The following is a 17,089-nucleotide window of genomic DNA, read 5'->3' as shown; positions in this document are numbered from 1 at the left end:
CACTTTTGATAGTGCCGGACGCACTTTTGATAGTGTTGGACGCACTCTTCATAGTGGCGGACGCACTTTTCATAGTGACAGACGCACTTTTGATAGTGGCGGACTCACTATTCAGAGTGCCGGACACACTTTTGATAGTGGCGGACTCACTTTTCACAGTGGCAGACGCACTTTTAAAAGTGGCGGACACACTTTTCATAGTGGCGGACACACTTTTTGTAGTGGCAGAGGCGCCCAAGATTTTTAGTGCCGGGTGGGCAATGAGCTCCATGTGTGGTGGAGGAGCTTTTGGTGTTTGATTGCAGGGGATCGAGCCGGAACCGGCGAGTTCCCCCCTGTCCATGAAATCCTAGAGTAGGGGGAAGCGCACAAGTGATCAGGACCAAGGTTTGGTGTCATGCGCGGAACCAGCAGTGCGGTATATAACATCAACACCTGAGAGACTCGGAATCGCCACGTGCATTCCAATCTCTCCCTCCCCTGATCCTTGAGCTTCTTTCCCCTTTTTGGAGCTCAAAACCAAAAGTTTTCAATCATTCAAGCCAAGATAGTTAGACTTCTCTGCCATTCTACAAACAAGTCGTTTTCATCTCTGCCTCTGCAATTCTACAAACAAGTCGTTTTTCACCTGCCATTCTACGAAGAAGTCGTTTTCACACACCTCATCATTACGTTCTTAGCCCATTCTCATTTTCTTCAGAAGCAGTCTTTGAACTGAGCATTTTAACTGAGCACTTTAAAAAAACTATAACTCGTTACATCCAGACCTTTGCGGTCAGCGGTCTTTGAACCCCTCCCCACACTCTTCAAATTTTTATCATACACCAGGTTGTCTCTGTACGCCCACGGTCAAACTTCGAACATCTCCACGCTCTTCAATTTTTATCATACACCAGGTCGTCTCTGTACGCCTGCAGTCAGATTTAGAACAGATAACGGTTGGTTGTCTCAGCGCACCTCATAAACGCTGATTCCCAGTGGTTTCGTTTCTGATATTTGACGTCCTGTTCTTTACAGTTTCTTATCCTATTTTATCATCCCAGCGACGAATCTTATCGGTTTCGCGACTCGTGTCATCAAACTCAGCTAGTTCAAGCTCCTGCTCTACACATCTTGGTGAATCGGTATGCTGTCGCGGATGTCTCCTCAGAGGGTCTCGAGGCATCGTTGCTTTGTTGACTTTGGATTTTGGGATCTTATAGATTAGAGATGGTTGAGAAAGGTTTAACCACGCGAGCGCTAGCATCGAAAAGAAATGAAGCGGCTCGACGAGATGAAGCTGCCCCCGGGGTGCACACCGATGCTACTTTAGTCAGAAACGGCGTAGGGGGTGGCGATGAAGAATTTTTGTCCCCTGAAGAGGGAGAGGACTTAACGCCGTTAGGTATTCATTACAATCCATATCTTTGAGGTTTATACTCAGATCTATTTCGGATGGGTATTGATTTAAGTTGTTTTGCGCAAATAGTTTCTCAAAAATCTACCGTCGAAGCGGCAAATCCCTCAAATGCACCGGACGTCTCCTCCATAATAGCCGTGCCAACCCTGGACAAAGAACAAGTTGCAGATATCTTAACTTCTACCCACGTTCCGCCCGCGAAAGTCACGAGCATTGATGTCCCCGCAGAGCGTGCCCATATCTGGGGGAAGATACAAGAGTGCCAAGCCTCCGGCAATGTTATTCTGACCAAGCATTTGATGTCCATCTGGTCGGGTATGGACAAGCAACGTGTCGAAAGACCACAGCCAGTGAGATCAGCATCTGCGACACCTGTTTTGGTGACCGTGGATTCTAGGATGATATCTAGCTTGGTCAACACTGAAAAAGAGCATGGATTGGTCCACGCAGTCGGAGCAGTCTCCACTCACCAAGATGTGGGTTTCACACCATATTTCGAAGAAAATATAAGGGCCCTTAGGGCGCCAATCCCATTAACCATTTTCGACCTTGGTAAGTTTATTTCCGCTCCTTTTTTCTTTGGGTCTTTGTCGGGATGTCCAGTTTTTTCTTGGGGAAAATACCTTTTGGGTATCGTCTTGATCAAGGCTGAGACTTGTCATTCTTTCTAATGTAAATAGCTTGGAAGAGAAAGGCTATCCTCGCTTATATCAATGGAAAGCACTCGAAGGGGAGCAACAACAATAAATCATACAAAGGTCTTCCTTATCCTTCGGAATGGTCTCAAACGGAGTCGCAGTGAAACAGCAACCACAGAGCTTTCTACATCGCACTCAGGGATGTCTATGGTATGGAGTTATTTGCATCCAGGCTCTTAGCACATAAAGAGCACTGTGATGCCATAGCGCCCGGTCGCGGCGGTCACCCGCAGACTCCAAGAGACGGGTAGCATCCAAACATCTTTGTTCGGCTACATGGACTCGGGGGTGAGGAAACACCTGACAAGACGGGCGGTCCTGGCGAAACTGAAGGTTGTTTTCTCCGGTGACGAATACCGTGGAATCTCGGGACATAGTTTTAGGGTTGGAGGCGCATCCTTCAGACATGCTTTGGGAATGAATAAGGAAGATGTCTGTTGTTTAGGTAGATGGGTTTCGGCCTGCTACAAATTGTATATCCGAAGTTATTCCCGCACCGACTTGGCCCGGACTAATGCGTTGTTGTTGTCTTTGGGGAAAGACCAGGAGGAGTGGAATTTGTAGTCCTTTGTGGCTTTGCGTCTTTACAGCTTTGTGAATGGAGTTTTGGGTGTTCACGCAAGGCTCAGGCTCCCTTCAAAAACCTGAGTTTTGGGCTTTCACCTGAAACCCAACTCCATCTGTAAAGACACCTAAATCCACCTAGTTTTCCTCTGGTCGAGGCTGAGCAGGGAACCACCACCCTGCTTACCTCTCTTCCCACACTTGTCACGGAGGGCTACAGCGTTGACAGCGCGGCACCTCGTGACAAGTACCAGCGGAGAAACTCTAGCTGGAATGGATCGCCAGTCGACATTTATAGAAATGGAGCGATTAAGTTGATCCTTCAAGAGAGTAACGAACCAAGATTCTGTTATTTTACGTGCTAGAGCTGTAGCGCAGTGGGACTCATAACCTGATGAGATGAATCATCCTCTGAACAGCAGAACACAGATGCGGTGAGTTCGTGGAAGGATGATTCATTTCAGAAACAAAACAGAAGAGAGGAAGGAACAAAGAAAGAAGAACAAAGAGAGAAAAGAAAAAGCTCACCTGAACAGCAGAACACAGATGCGGTGAGTTTGTGGAAGGATGAGGAAGAGAGCCTTCCACGAGTCTGCTGCTCAGGTGACTACACTACATACATGTCACAGAATGTGAAAGAGAGATGACAGGTTGGAAGCAGAAAAAGAGAAAAGGAAAGAAACACAAAACCCTACACCTCAACAGTGTGCCCAAGATGGGGGTCTTCATCCCCATCAAGAAGGATTTTGAATTTTTCAAAAAATTTATGTGTAGGATTTTTTACATGCTAAAGATGAGCAATCAAGACTCAGGTACCTGTTGGCACCCGGGTACCTGCTTGTTTTTTTTTTCCAAAATCAACACCTCACACCGCACCCGGCACCGCTTGGAGGGTACCGGGGGTACTTTTTGCAGGTACCCCAGGTACCCCCTTCAGCGGCGAGCCTCGGCAAGGGAGGTCCACCCGGTGAGCTGGAGAGGAGTCCCCTCGCCAAGCTGGATACATGTGTATCCAGCTCGCCGAGAGGAATCCTCCCAGCAAGCTGAATCTGTCCAGCTTGCTGGCAAGGGTGAAAGCACTGCGCTTCAAAAAGCGCAGCGCAGCGGTTTTGGTGGCCGCTGCGCTGCGCTGAAAGTAGCGGCCCCCCCGCTGCGCTACCGCTTTTTGGGTCTGGCAAGAAGCGGGGACCCGCTACTTTCAGCGGTAGCGCAGCGGAACCATCGCTGCGCTACCGCTTTTTGAGCTGGCCGCGTAGCGCTCCCCCGCTGCCAGCCAAAAAAGCAGAGCGCAGCTGTTTTGGTGGGCGCTGCGCGGCACTGAACGGAGCAGTCCCGCCCGCTGCGCTACCGCTTTCTGAGTTGGGGAAAAAGCGGGGCCCCACTATTTGCAGCGGTAGCGCAGCGGGACTGACACTGCGCTACCACTTTTGCGCTACCACTTTTTGGGCTGACCGCGCAGCGGTTCCCCGCTGCGCTGCGGTAAAAGACCGCTTTTTTTAGTGCAGCGTAGCGTTTCAGCCTTGTTGCTGGGAGACCTCCCCCGCCCCGCCAAACTAGATTTACCAGGTTTTGACCCTTGATCCCCCGGGGGGTGGGAGGTACTTGTGGGCGGTACCTGGGTACCGCACCGCTTTCCAGCCAAAACAAAGCACCTAGTACCGCACCCGGCACCTCTGCGCGGGTGCATGGTACCCCCCAACAGGTACCGAATGTTCATCTCTATTACATGCCAATTTTAGTCCAACATGACTTTTTTTTTTTTTCTTTAAACCCAACCATTCCTTATGTAATCAATAGAGGACAGGACTGTCATTCCAGGATGGTAAATTGAAAAATTCTCAAGGAATTTTATTTTTTGTGAAGAGGCCAGGATATGTGGCCAAACTGGGGTGGCACTGCAATCCAACCTTGACTTACCTCAGACTTTCACCCCAATACAATAGTTTATCACCATTTTTTTTAGCCAAATTCAAATTAATTACAGCATTTCCAAGAAAATGGGTTTCACTAATTTTACTGCAACATTACCACATTCCAAAATTCTAAACCCAATAATACCAAGTTGACTTTTACTTTAATTTTGTACATGAGGGCATATAATGTGAATTACAAGAAACTCTTTTTTTTTACAGGAATTACATTCAAGAATGGCAATTTTGCTTTCCTATCCTTCGACATCATCAAACAGGAGCAATTGATGAGTTGGACTTGGGTGAAAGATCATTTCATCATATTTTTTCCTCTAGTTGTACCTAGAAAACAAAAGAATTCTACGCAACATTGTGTTGACTCCCAAATCAATTCTGACTGACTTTTGACTCACTTCTGCATCCTCTTCAATTCATTTAGGGATGAGTTACTGATGCACATCAGGCTCACATCTGACCAAAACTCACATCAAATTCAGCTCTGGCACTCCCTGGGGAGTGGGAACATATCTCCCCTGGTGTACATTAACAGTTCAGGTTTTTTTCTCCTCCAACAGTTTTTTTTAGTATCAGTGAAGAAAACAAAGCTACACTAAAGCTTCTCTGCTATGCTTCAAATAGTATACTGCAGCAGCCCATTGTTGATTGTCAGGAAGGAGGCCTCTTCTTGTTAGTTGTCAAACTACTAATGCTGGTGATACTACTGTTATGTCTATTAAGGATGATTGGGTTATACTTTACCTTCCCTGGCATCCAAGGCAGATAACAAGGATGCATAACTCCAAGTCAGTTCACGAGCTCCTACAAAAAAAGAACCCCCGGGAAAGGAAGACCAGTCTCAGTAATTTTCTCCCCCGTGGATTACTTTGAATGGCCAGACAACAAGGAATCAAAGGTTTTGAAGCAGGGCTCTCGTGTTGTCTGAAAGTAGCTACATAGAAGACTGAAGATGGCTGATGGAAAGATGGGCGAGACAGAGACCCGACGTACCGCGCATCTGTCCAGTTTCGCGGTCGATTTGTTCGCTCATCCAGCCCTCATGGGGGTCAAAGTATTTGAAGGTAACGTCGGTCAGAAACCGGTCGGCCCACAGAGACATGCGACTCAAGAGCCGCGTGAACTCATCCGTCCCGCGATCGATCGTGAGCGGCGTATGGTCAACAGACTCGCTGGTCAGCTCAGGTAAGAAACGGCGGAAGAAGGCCAGGTTGAATGGGGTGACTGGGATCGAGACCGCCTTTCGGAAATCGTTGATGGCTAGATACGTCGTCTCTGCAACCGCATGCGTGCAGAGAAACCAGGGGTGCCCAACAGAACTCGACTTCACTCCATCGTATTCATCTTCCTTAAAAACCAGACATTGTGATATAAAATAAGTAAGAGATCCAAGTTGTGAGCACGAAAGTGGATACATCTCTGGTGGGTTTGACTCAACTGGATAGCGTCCGATTGCGATTCCAGCGCCGCTTTTAGAGTGGTTGATAGGATAAAGCTGTTCGAAGACTTCCACGAGACGGTCGAGTGTTGCAAGGACGCGGTCGGAGCTGGGTAGCCAATTAGTAGGCTGATTGGAACCAGCGGTATGATTGACAGCCAGTAAGACGGCTGTGTCGACTTGTGATGGCTTGGGCTGTCCATCCACTCGATCCAACGTGGGCAAAATGTGAGGCTTCATGGAGAACGGTAGGAATGAGTTGGTTGGGATGTCGGGATTACCACCCTCCCTGGCCGGTAATCCTGCTGGGTTCCAGAAAAGCTCCAGCCGCTCGTCCATTTTGGCTAACGTGGAGGAATAGTGTTCCTGATCATCAGGCTGTTTCTCAGACGGTAAAGATCGGATGAAATCCAGAAAGTCTTGGACCGCTTTTCTTTGGACCATGAGTGTATAAAAGTGTCCACCCTGGTTTACTTCGACTTCCTCCCATAAATCAGACTATCTTGTGATTATTGTAGGGGATCGCAAGAGATGGAAGCTTGATCAGCTAAGAGAGTAAACGAAGGCAGGGAGCTCATGTTTGAGTCACTAACGCTTGGTTCACTCCAGGTTCGACAGACATGATCAATGTCTAATTGTATTTGAAGTTTGGGATTGTCCTTGTGGTATAAGTGAGCAGCTATGTAATCGAAGACCTGGTCGAGGTTGGGTCGTCGGCTGATGAGGTGTTGGGCATATTGAATCATCGCGCTTGCCCGGATGGCCGGTCCGTCCTATTCATTTTCCAAGCCGAATGAATAAGAGTACATATCGAAACGAGTCATGAGCCGTTCGCTATGGGAAACGTTTAAGAGATAGTCAGTCGTGCTAACATTTTGCGGTCTTCTCCAAGCACCATCAAACCGAGAGCCATCGACCAAAAACTTGGGTTCCCCCAAGCCGCCATCCAAAGGGCCGCCTGAGAGGTTGATGACTTGCTGTAGTTGGCCATTAAAAACCACCGATTCTTGGACGATCGCCTCCAATGCGCGTTTCAGAGATGCTGGAGCTTCTTGGGAATTGATTGCCGAGCCGGGTTGGAGGTCGAGGCCAGACTCGGCCTCTGCCAGTTTCCGTATCACCACTCGCAAGCACAGGTTGGCGTCCCGGGTCCAATGGAAAAAGTAGTCCTCATTCTCGGTTTCCTTATCCCGATACGAGCCTGGACGGGAGGGCGAGGCGACCATGACGCCGGCGGCAGTGCCCGGTGCATTGCTACCATCCGGGCCGAACGCAGCTAGAAGGTGGCGGAGCGCTCGCGGCTTCTCCCGGATGATTGAGTGCTCGAGATCGTCCGGCAGGGGCTCGGATCGGGTCGAGTTGTTGGCCGGCGCCACCCGCGTCGAACTCACATACAGAGCTCCACCCGCGAGCAGACCACCCACCGCGAGCGCGAGCCGACTTCCGAGCAAGTTCTCAGTCCGAGACAGGAGTCGAGACGAGGACGCCATCTTGATGTGGATAAGCAGTCTTGAGGCCTGTCAAAAGTTGAACGGGTTTGTTGACTTGTGCAGATGATAGCTTTAGTGCCGGCTTGAATAACGGGAAGTGCCCCAGCCAGCTGGGGAAAAGATATATGTCGCCGATCGATGGGGCTGATGACCGTATGACGTCATAATCTGACGACCACCCTGGGTGAATCAGCTCACCAAGGCTCGGCCGGCCTTGGGATTATCACCTCAACTTGCAAAGAAAACCCTATAGCTTACGCAGAGTGGGTCTGTCGCTACACAGAGGCAAATCTGAACGCATTGGCGTTGGAAAGAAATAACCAAAAGTGAAACATAAGCAAAAACTACCTGGCCGCCGCCGGAATGAAAGACATGCCCGGGATGAATGACTCATGCCGGGCAGCCAGACACTGCCCGTTCAACAAATCTGGTGCGAACGGGTCGGCAGACATCTGGTCGTCCGAAATGCATGGAACATGCAATATTGAGTATGTACCTCCAATTTTCCTGGATTCCTTGCCCAAAAACATCTCACTTCCTCATCCATTTCATCCTGGCCATGAGCAGTTATTTTCGATGAGAATAGCACTAATATATAGATTCTAGTGTTTATATTATACTTGACTTAGCTTTCAATTTACAGTGTTTTTTTTTTTTGGGATGGAATACATTTGTAAACAAGGATTGGATCAGGCTACTTGTCTTGCTGGGCTAAAACTTTCTTGACCTGGTCTTTCTCCTTTTCATCTTTCCAGATTGGTCGAGGCAATTCGAAGCGTTCGATCGTACGGGCATAGGAGATCCCTCTGGGTGCCGTTGTAAGAACGATGATCATATTTGTTTAAAGTAAGGACGGATCCAAGTCTTCAATGATTATGTGCACATCTACGGCTTCTTCTTTTAATTCAGAACCAAACGCACCCAAGACGGCCAATAGGCATCAATTTTTCCACGGCGACCATCGGTGTATCATCGACTAAGACGTCCTTCTTGATGTGCCAGGCCTGTGGAAGCCGGGATGGTAGTCATCATTTCACGAGAGTAGGAGGGGGCAATCAGGCTGCAATTTCCACTCTCCTTTTATTGTTTCCATGGAAAGAGGTTACCTTGATTCTACCAAGCACGATTACTTGGGTTAGTTTCTTGGGGTCTGACGGGTCGAACATCTAGATGTAAGGATGGGTCCAATATGGGTCATTCGAACTGGTTCTTCGTATGGGGGAAAGAGTCAAATTCCCACCTCGTGCAAATATTCTGAGGCGTGTCGATCGGGATGACGATCAGTTTCATAAGTGACTTTCAAGGCTCTATTATACCGGATGGATACATACCTAACTCGCATTCCATGTTGACCGCGGCTTCTTGGACCCTGGCTGGCTTGACAATGACGGATGGCTCGGGGGTCAGTCCAGAGAGGAGCCATTCGGAGACTTCGGAGGGAGAGTCGATTGCAGTGTAGTTTGCTGCTTCGATGAACCTGCACGGAGGATGAGTACTCTTATCGTCGTGAGCGTCGAATAGAGGAAGTGGGAACTGACGGCTCAGAGATGATGGCGATGACGAATTGCTTGGTGGCTCTGATGTTGGCCGCCGTGTCTTTATCCTCGCCCGCCGGAGTAGCCGTGAAAGAGATCATGAGCTGCGCAAACGATTGTGTGTGTGTGCTCAGTGCTCGGACCCTCCCCCCCAGAGCTCCGTTATAAGCCACTCACCACAGGAGGGTTGGAGCCGGCAGCATTGAAGTAGGAGAACGGGGCGAGATTCGGGTGGCCGTCGGCGGAGAGGGATGAGCAGAAGCCGATCGGTCTGGGGACCTGGGCCAGGGTTCAACTTAGCAGGCCGCTGGAAGGGGGCTGGTTGCAGGGCTTACTACCGAGCTGATCATCAGCTTGTACATCTCCGGGGGCGCGATGTTCTGGTAGGGAATGAAGGTTCTCGTCGGTGCGCCCGGCTGGTAGATCTGGGCATCTGGGAGCGGGGCGGTGTTGGCGCCCTGGCCGACCTGCCAGTCGGGCTGGGGAGTCTTGGTGATCTGCAGGAGAAGTGCAGTGGCAAGTTAAGGCACTGATCCGCACGGAGGAAGGGATGCTACTGACTCTTGAGATGTGGGCCGAGTCGAAGTGGGGCCTGGTTGCTTCGAGCTGCTTGAAGGGGGGGTGGGGGCTCATCCTGGCTTGGGGGGCGGATGGATGGCGGATGGCCAGCTTATTGCTGTCCCGTGAATCTCATGCGATCCGATTGCTGGTATTCACAGCCGTGCCGCCCCCCCGTCCCGGCAATCGCCTCGGCCGGACTCCCCAGCCGCCTGGCCGAAGTATCCGGCGCAGATCCGGGGCATCCAGCTCCACTTCCGGGCCGCCACACCCACACCGGCCTGGCCGAGTCTCGCCGGGTCTAGCTCTGCTTATTAGCCCGGGCTGCCCTCGCCCACCCAGCAGCCAGCCCCTCCACATGCCTCCGCCTTGCCCCGAGCCCCTCCGAAGGGAGAACATCACCATCGACCTCACAACGCCCTCCCCCCCGCCCCGCAAGCCAGCCTCCTCCCCGCTCTTCCCCATCCCAACAGTCTACTCCCAGCCCCCGCCCTCCCGCACGCGCACGCCACCCACCACACGCCAACCTGCCTTCTTCGTCATCTCCGACGGATCCGATCACGAGCCTCCTTCGCCCCATCCCAGAACGCCGCCTCAGCCACACCGAGCTCACACCCCTGCCGGCGAACCCAGCCCCGCCTCGTCATCCTCAACAACCGATGCAGCCCATGTCGAACGCTCCCTGCTCCAACACACCCTTCTCCTCCAAGAAGAGCCCCCTCCCCCGACCCCCCCGCCGCGCTTCCTACCCTCTGACATCAAGCTCCTCAACGCCTACCTGTGCAGACCGATCTCGACCGTCATGGCCACCTGCTCGTCGCTCATCATCCCACCCCGCCAGATCCCAGGCCTGCCGCCCGACAAGCTCGAGACACTCTATGCCAAAGACACCTGGAGAATCAAACCCGAGTCGCTCGCCGCCCCCGGCATGTCCCAGAAGGTCGCCTGTTGGATGTACGGCCATGGATGGCCCGCCAAAACTTTCCTCATCTCGGGCTGGCTAGTCGGAGTCGATAGGAGGGAAAGATTCATCACCTACCACAGTGACGTCCTCGCCTCCGCTATGCTCTATCATTAGTCGAACTAAAACAACCACTATCTTCTTTCCCCCTTCATTCATAGTCGACGATGGGACCGCCGTGCTGGAATGCCAAATCAACATTGCCCAACTTAACAAAGCCTTCGATTCGACCTCTCAGGAGTACTCCCGCCTCCCTCACGAGAAGGAGCCCCCCCAGAAGAGCAGGGATGCCAGCGCGCAAGAAGAGTGTCCAGACCAGAGTGCCAGCTCATCCAGCCCGGCGCCCACACCCAAACCCCGATCAGATCCCCGGCTCGACCCTTACCGGCGCCTGCCCTCGCCCGATCGCAAGTCTCATACGACCAGAGCGACTGCCACCCACGCGCTGGAACCCCCACAGCTCGAAAACCCGGTCGCAGAGGCAGTCACCGAAGAGACCATCGCAAAATACGCCGCGTTGAAGATCGGGATCGTCTTGCGACTGGTCGGCAGACCCAAGTCGTTGTTCCGGGACACCAAACGAGTCCTCGATCTCGAGCGGGTCATCATCGTGCAGGACAATCAGGATGAAGAGGAGATCCGGTTCAGGCAACATGTGAAATACTGCAGAACGCATATCTACAATCAACCTTTCCGACTATCTAACGTCTGGCCCGAGGGCGTCAAATCGCTCGGCCCCGGGCATTCGCATTCAACCCACTTCTTCCCCAAGAGTTCAACGGCTGTCACCAGCCAGGTAGATCTCCTCGTCTTTTTAGTAAACCATTCGTTTCCTTGCCTGATTCGCTGATTGTCTTTTCCTCCTTGCTCTTCTGCCGGCAATCGATGCACATAAGCAACCAGTCGAAAAAGAGAAAGAAACGAGACGGCTGAAGCTGCCGCCGGTCTCAAGACTAACTCCCCAGCAGCTCACCTTCTCGAATTATCTGAACTACGTCAGCCACTACATCGTGTCCCGATACGACGATGACGCCAGCAAGACCACCTACAGCTACCACGAGCTGAAGAGGAAGATCGACCGATCAGAGGCGATAGTCTTGGACGACTTCTCGATCGACGATCTCCTGGAAGAGGGGCCGAAGGACGACCGGCACGGGGGCCTGCGGGCCGAGATGGGCCAGTTCACGGCCAAGCTGGTCGCGCAACAGGCCCAGGAGGGTCCAGAACGCCAAGCCTCGGACTGCGAGCGGCCGGCCAAGAAGCAGCGGCAGCAGCAAGGCGTCTTCCTCACCGACGCCGACAGACACCGCTTGTCGCGGAAGACGCTGGGCTCGAACAAGGCCTTGGTCACCCGGGCCATCCAAGCCTTGGTCAACCAAGGCACCATCATCATCTCGCCCACCGACGAGCGCCGCTTCGCCATCCCCAACCTCGCCAGCCTCGGCCCCAAGATCCTCCACATCATCAACACCACCACCCTCCCGCCCCCAGACCCGACAGCTACCTCCGTCTCCGTTAACGCGATCCTTAGAGGCCTCGCTCGCGACGAGCTCTGGAAGGCCGTCCATCGCGAAACCGTCGTCGCCGTCCTCCGCCGCCTCCAGCTCCGTCAAACCGGCCCCGACTCCTGGCGGATCCCATAACCCCGACCCCCTCCCCACTCTCCTCCTCAACGGATGGCCCAGTCCCTTCGACGCAAACCCTTGAATATCCATTACCTTTCACACTCTTGCATTGTCCATCCATTTCACCTACATCGACGTCCCTAGTTCTGCCTCTTAGCCCGTCTCTCGCCGCGTCTTCGTCCTTGTTTCCTTCGCAAAACCTCTGCACATACATCCCCCCTTTGCACGGGTGCCTCACCTTGTTACCCAGCGGTGCTTCCTACTACCGACCATGGTCCAATCTCCCAACATATCTTTCTTCTTTCGATCCTTCAATCGTAGTCATCCCTTCTAATTCGCACCTTGTATTCATCGCAGGCTTTGTTTGGTCGTAGGCCCCACTTGTAATACTACTCATCCGCAATTCATCCTACCCTCGTCGATAGCTGGCTGAGCTGGTCTGCAAGGGTCCAGCCTCGCTGCACCGTCACGGTCAGTGTACCCGACCTCATTCACCGGGAAGATACAGGCCTTCTTTCCGTTATCAGGGAGGTTCACAACAGAGTTTCATAGAGCTGAGTCACGTTATTCACAATATTTTAACGATTTGGCAAGTTGTACACAGTTCGCGGCGTCTGGGCAATCACCAGTACAGCTTCTCCATTTTGGAAACAAAGGTGCTGATCTTAAAATAGACTCTAACATTGTGTACGTTTCTATTGTGAATCCCTCCCTATTCATCAACCTTACAAAACTCGCACGTATCTTTGATTCTCTAATTGAGCAAGAAGTGCGGTCCGCACAGTGTTTTTGTAAATCGCGCACAGCGGGTCTTGATTGACGGAAATTCACGGGGCGTGGAGCATTTCTCAAGTTGCACAAAGCAAGTCCGTTAAAAAGAAAGCCACACTTTGAACTGAAGAAACGATAAATATGTCGTTGGACGCTTGAGCAGAAGCTTCAAGCAGAATAAAGTGTATCTAAGTATCGTCGGGCCAGGTCGCCTACTAATCCTGGTCCGACAGCACTAGAACTCCCCAAACCTGATAAAGCGAACAGAGCTCAGTCATGGAAACACCCACACGATCGCACAACACGCGGAGATGATAGCTCACCATAAAGCGTGACCATGTCCCCTTTACCGCCATCTTTGTCGCCCTTGACAGACGCCACGCCTTCTTTGAGATCCTGAATTAGAGTATCAATCGCTGTCGTTGTCGGTTTGGTGCACGCGATGTGTAAGGCAGGCGGAAATTGCAATGCTGTCACTGTAAAACAAGAGAAGGTACGTTGATTTCAAGCGGGTTAAGACACAGACAATTCTACTAAAGCACGGTAGACTCACGATGCCATCCTTTCGAGCCGAGGTAGTCTCCAAGTTGGTAGATATTCACGCCCATTCCCTTCTTGTCCTTGAAGGCCACCACAGAAACTAACGGGTTGCCCAAAATTTCCAATTCAGGAATTTCTTCTCTGATAGCCTTGGCCAGCTGCTTAGCAGCTCCGACGATCGACCGACAGCTTTCCAGGTACCCCTCCTTTCCCATATACATCAATGCAGCCCATGTGCCTGCAATTATTGAGCCGGGTCGAGATCCTGCGATCGAGGGTGAAGCTGCAAGAGTGTTGATAGGCAAAGTGATTAATTCGTATCTTGGTGTATCTGGTAGGAATCATCGCCTCACCAAAGACGCCTCCGGGCCAAGTTGGATACACCGTGTACTGGTACTCGCGCCATTTTGAAGTTCGGTCTGATTCAAAAAAAAAAAAAGGGAGGATTGTCAACATGTCATTTCAGGCGGATCGGATACGACAAGCATACTGACACATAATCACACTGTTGCCTTTTGGTGCGAATCCATACTACACAAAAACGAGAGTTTCTTGAGTGCCGATATGCAGTTATCTGCGGGGGCCGCGGTAGAGAGGAGTATATACCTTGTGAGTATCGCACGAGATAGAAGTGACGCCTTCGACGCGGAAGTCAAACGGGTCCATTTCGAAGCCACATTGAGCAACAAATGGTACGAGGAAGGATCCAAGACAGCAATCGACATGTAAACCAAGGTTGTATCTTTTCGCCAGCTTGCCCAATGCGGTGATGTCATCGATCGCACCATCTGGGTAGTTGGGCGCCGAGCCACATAGCTGGCAGCATGCCAAGTGAAAGGAAAACATGCAATGATCGGTTCAGATGTGCAATTGTTTTTTTAAGTTGGGATAAACAATGGAGATAGCGGACCATGACTGTGTTAGCATTGATTGCACGTTTGACTCGTGCAATATCAACCTTCCGAGTTTTCTCGTCGACGGGGATGTAGTGGATCTTGATGCCGAAGTAGTGGGCAGCCTTGTCGAATGCCGCATGGATACTGTTCGGCGCAATCATTTCTGGCTTGGTGATGCCCTTGACGTCACGACCCCAGTCCCGATAGCTCTTACAAGCCATCAGGATGGACTCGGTACCCCCACTGGTCACCGTGCCGCCTGCCTCAGGGGGGGCATTGAAAAGCTCTAGAACCATCTTAACTACTTCGGCTTCCATCTTGCGAACCCCGGGGAAAACGTCGGGATGGAGAGGGTTGCTGATGATGTACTTGCTCATGGCGGAGCAGATGACATGTTCGAGTTCTTCCCCCCCATGGTAAACGGTACCTGAGACCTTGCCGGACTGCCAGTCCGATGAAGGTAATCGGGAGAGTGAGTCAAGTTCATCTTTTAGCCATTCAGCCGATTTACCATCCTGTGGTATCTCAAGCCATCTAACAATCCCGGGACCTTTCGGGGCCAGTTTTTTCTCCATATCGGCAGACGCAGCATCCAGCTGACTGGCCACCTTGCGATTGATTGATGGCACTCTGAGTGCACATTTGAAGCCAAACTACATGTTGGGAAACACACGTGAGGAAAACAACGAGCTAAGGTCAGATCAAACCAATAAAACAGGAGAATAAGATCGAAAGAGTTGATGATAATCACAGTTGCCAGTTGTATGTACGTCTCGTTGATCGTTTTTCTGATCCCTCTTGCACGGAGATGACGGTAAGACGAGATGAAATATTTCCAGACGACGTACAAGAAGACGAACTATTAGGGAGCGATACACCAACCAAGATCAGCTAGACAACTTTACGAGCAATCAGGAAGAGATTAACAAACGTCTCTCAGGCCCTTGAGTGAGAGGAAGTTTTTGATTCGGTTTCGGGTCAAACCGCCAGCCATGACGTCAACAAGTGAGATGTAGCGTAGGAAATGTTAACGATGAGGGGCTTGGGACCCAAAGTGTTGGGAGGAGCTGTACAGCAGCAAGAAGGACCAAAAAAAAGGTCAGCTTCCAAGCCTATATGGATGCGCATCAAGACGTCCCAGTATTTAAGTAATCTCACTCCTTGGGTTTTCTTGATCTCGGGATCGATGGATTGCAGTTTGCTCCAGGAGCAATGGTCGAGTGGTGCTCAGGCCATATGAACCCGCCCACGAGGATACTCTCCGGGGAGACAGGGGCCCGGGAGATCTGTCGACCCCGATCGGACAGGAGTCTGTCTCATTCACCAACATTCATGCTGCAAGTACTCCAACCCATTCCTTCTTCTCCTTCAATGTTCATTATTTGAGGGACACTAGGCTTGCTGGAGGCACCAAAGATGTCACTCAAAATGTGCATAGAGAAAGTTGCAATCCAAATCACCCCGGTGGCGATCGACCTTCGAGGCCCTCGGGGGGAGGCTGTTATGACGTAGTTTACTGGAATCCTCGAGTCCTATAAGGTCCTATATGTAACACCGACGAGCAATTTTACCTCGATATGATTCTGGTTCCTTTTCCAACCCCTTTGGAGACCATGCACAAAAAGGCCACAAGTAAACTGGGCTGCTGATCAAACCAAGTCACTTTTTGAGTGAGCTCGAGATTTTCGACTGTGCTGTTCAATGATGGAAGACGTTTGACTGGATTAAAATGAAGGAATTTGTGAAATCCATTAAGCAACATTTTAAGAATATCAGTGAGGAAGAATTTGTTTGTGAGTTGGAATTAACTGAGGATCTAGGAGCTAGAGCAGCAAATGAATCATAGTCTGTCGCAAGGGACAAACATGACAAGACTTATAGAGGTGTGTGGATAGTTTTGGTAGGAGCAGATCACAAAGTATTAAGGCCGTGTTTGTTAAGCTTAAAGAGGCAGGTTAATTTTCAAGGGAATAATATATTTCAATTTATATTGTCACCAGGAAAAAAATAGTCAGTTGACAACTTTGACAAGTGACATCAGATCAGCTCCACTGTCCAGCAGCAGGTATGTGGGACCTCACTTCTGTGCTAGCCTGCACCTGCAAAGTTATTTTTTTGAGACCTATCAGTAGGGGTTTTCAAATTTGACTTGCATAAAATCCTGAGGGTTGGAAAAACAACTCCTGTTTTTGGGAAAACAACTCCCATACATCACTGGGACCAAATCACGACCAGGTCCAGACACCAACCTAGCCCCTTTTTTGGGTTACACCTTTCTTTGGGAGTTGTTTTCCTAAGACAGGTTTTTCTGGGGAGTTGTTGCCACTAATTTTTTATATTATTTTCATTATCCCCCATACTCATAATTTTTTTTACCACACACTCTTGCATGAAAATTTGAAATCAAAGAGAATTGTGCATAAAATGAACCCCCTTAAATTGATAGCAATAGTGTCACCAGGGAGGGATTTGTTGCACTCTCTAGAGAGTGCCAGACCGTAATTTTGTCAGTTGCTTGGTATGATGTGAGTTCAATGTCATCTGTAACTTTGTTAAACTTCCTCCCCAATAGAAGGGTAACTGTAGGTGAAGTTGTTGTGAAATGATCTGTCACTCAATGTCAACACATCATTATTGCTCTGTTGAATTTTTGTGTTTGGTTCATCATGATCACAATTTTGAACACAAG

At 50.5% G+C, this 17,089-nt stretch overlaps 4 protein-coding genes across 4 annotated transcripts; 1 reads left to right on the top strand and 3 right to left on the bottom strand.

The window, feature by feature from the left end:
• Positions 1-5,319: 5,319 nt before the first annotated feature.
• PtA15_2A881 (uncharacterized protein) lies at positions 5,320-7,514 on the bottom strand (the record flags this gene model as incomplete). Its single annotated transcript, XM_053166947.1, has 5 exons — positions 5,320-5,390; positions 5,580-5,934; positions 6,025-6,522; positions 6,618-6,797; positions 6,897-7,514. The coding sequence occupies 5 exons, from the start codon at positions 7,512-7,514 to the stop codon at positions 5,320-5,322; spliced, it is 1,722 nt and encodes a 573-aa protein (XP_053018119.1).
• Positions 7,515-8,208: 694 nt separating this feature from the next.
• On the bottom strand, positions 8,209-9,682 carry PtA15_2A880 (uncharacterized protein; the record flags this gene model as incomplete). The annotated part of the gene is made up of 9 exons (XM_053166946.1): positions 8,209-8,320; positions 8,436-8,518; positions 8,621-8,680; positions 8,755-8,768; positions 8,846-8,991; positions 9,053-9,153; positions 9,227-9,328; positions 9,385-9,546; positions 9,611-9,682. 9 exons carry the CDS (start codon positions 9,680-9,682, stop codon positions 8,209-8,211), a joined length of 852 nt encoding a protein of 283 aa, XP_053018118.1.
• Positions 9,683-9,965: 283 nt separating this feature from the next.
• On the top strand, positions 9,966-12,211 carry PtA15_2A879 (uncharacterized protein; the record flags this gene model as incomplete). The annotated part of the gene is made up of 3 exons (XM_053166944.1): positions 9,966-10,650; positions 10,730-11,364; positions 11,465-12,211. The coding sequence occupies 3 exons, from the start codon at positions 9,966-9,968 to the stop codon at positions 12,209-12,211; spliced, it is 2,067 nt and encodes a 688-aa protein (XP_053018117.1).
• Positions 12,212-13,132: 921 nt separating this feature from the next.
• On the bottom strand, positions 13,133-15,394 carry PtA15_2A878 (uncharacterized protein; the record flags this gene model as incomplete). The annotated part of the gene is made up of 9 exons (XM_053166943.1): positions 13,133-13,215; positions 13,288-13,440; positions 13,518-13,787; positions 13,858-13,923; positions 13,999-14,035; positions 14,111-14,320; positions 14,415-15,053; positions 15,152-15,259; positions 15,332-15,394. 9 exons carry the CDS (start codon positions 15,392-15,394, stop codon positions 13,133-13,135), a joined length of 1,629 nt encoding a protein of 542 aa, XP_053018116.1.
• Between the last annotated feature and the right edge of the window lie 1,695 nt (positions 15,395-17,089).

Source organism: Puccinia triticina, chromosome 2A (assembly GCF_026914185.1).
Source record: "Puccinia triticina chromosome 2A, complete sequence".
Lineage (NCBI taxonomy): Eukaryota > Fungi > Basidiomycota > Pucciniomycetes > Pucciniales > Pucciniaceae > Puccinia > Puccinia triticina.
Note: the sequence above shows the minus strand (reverse complement) of the source record. Positions and strands in the feature narration are given on the sequence as shown.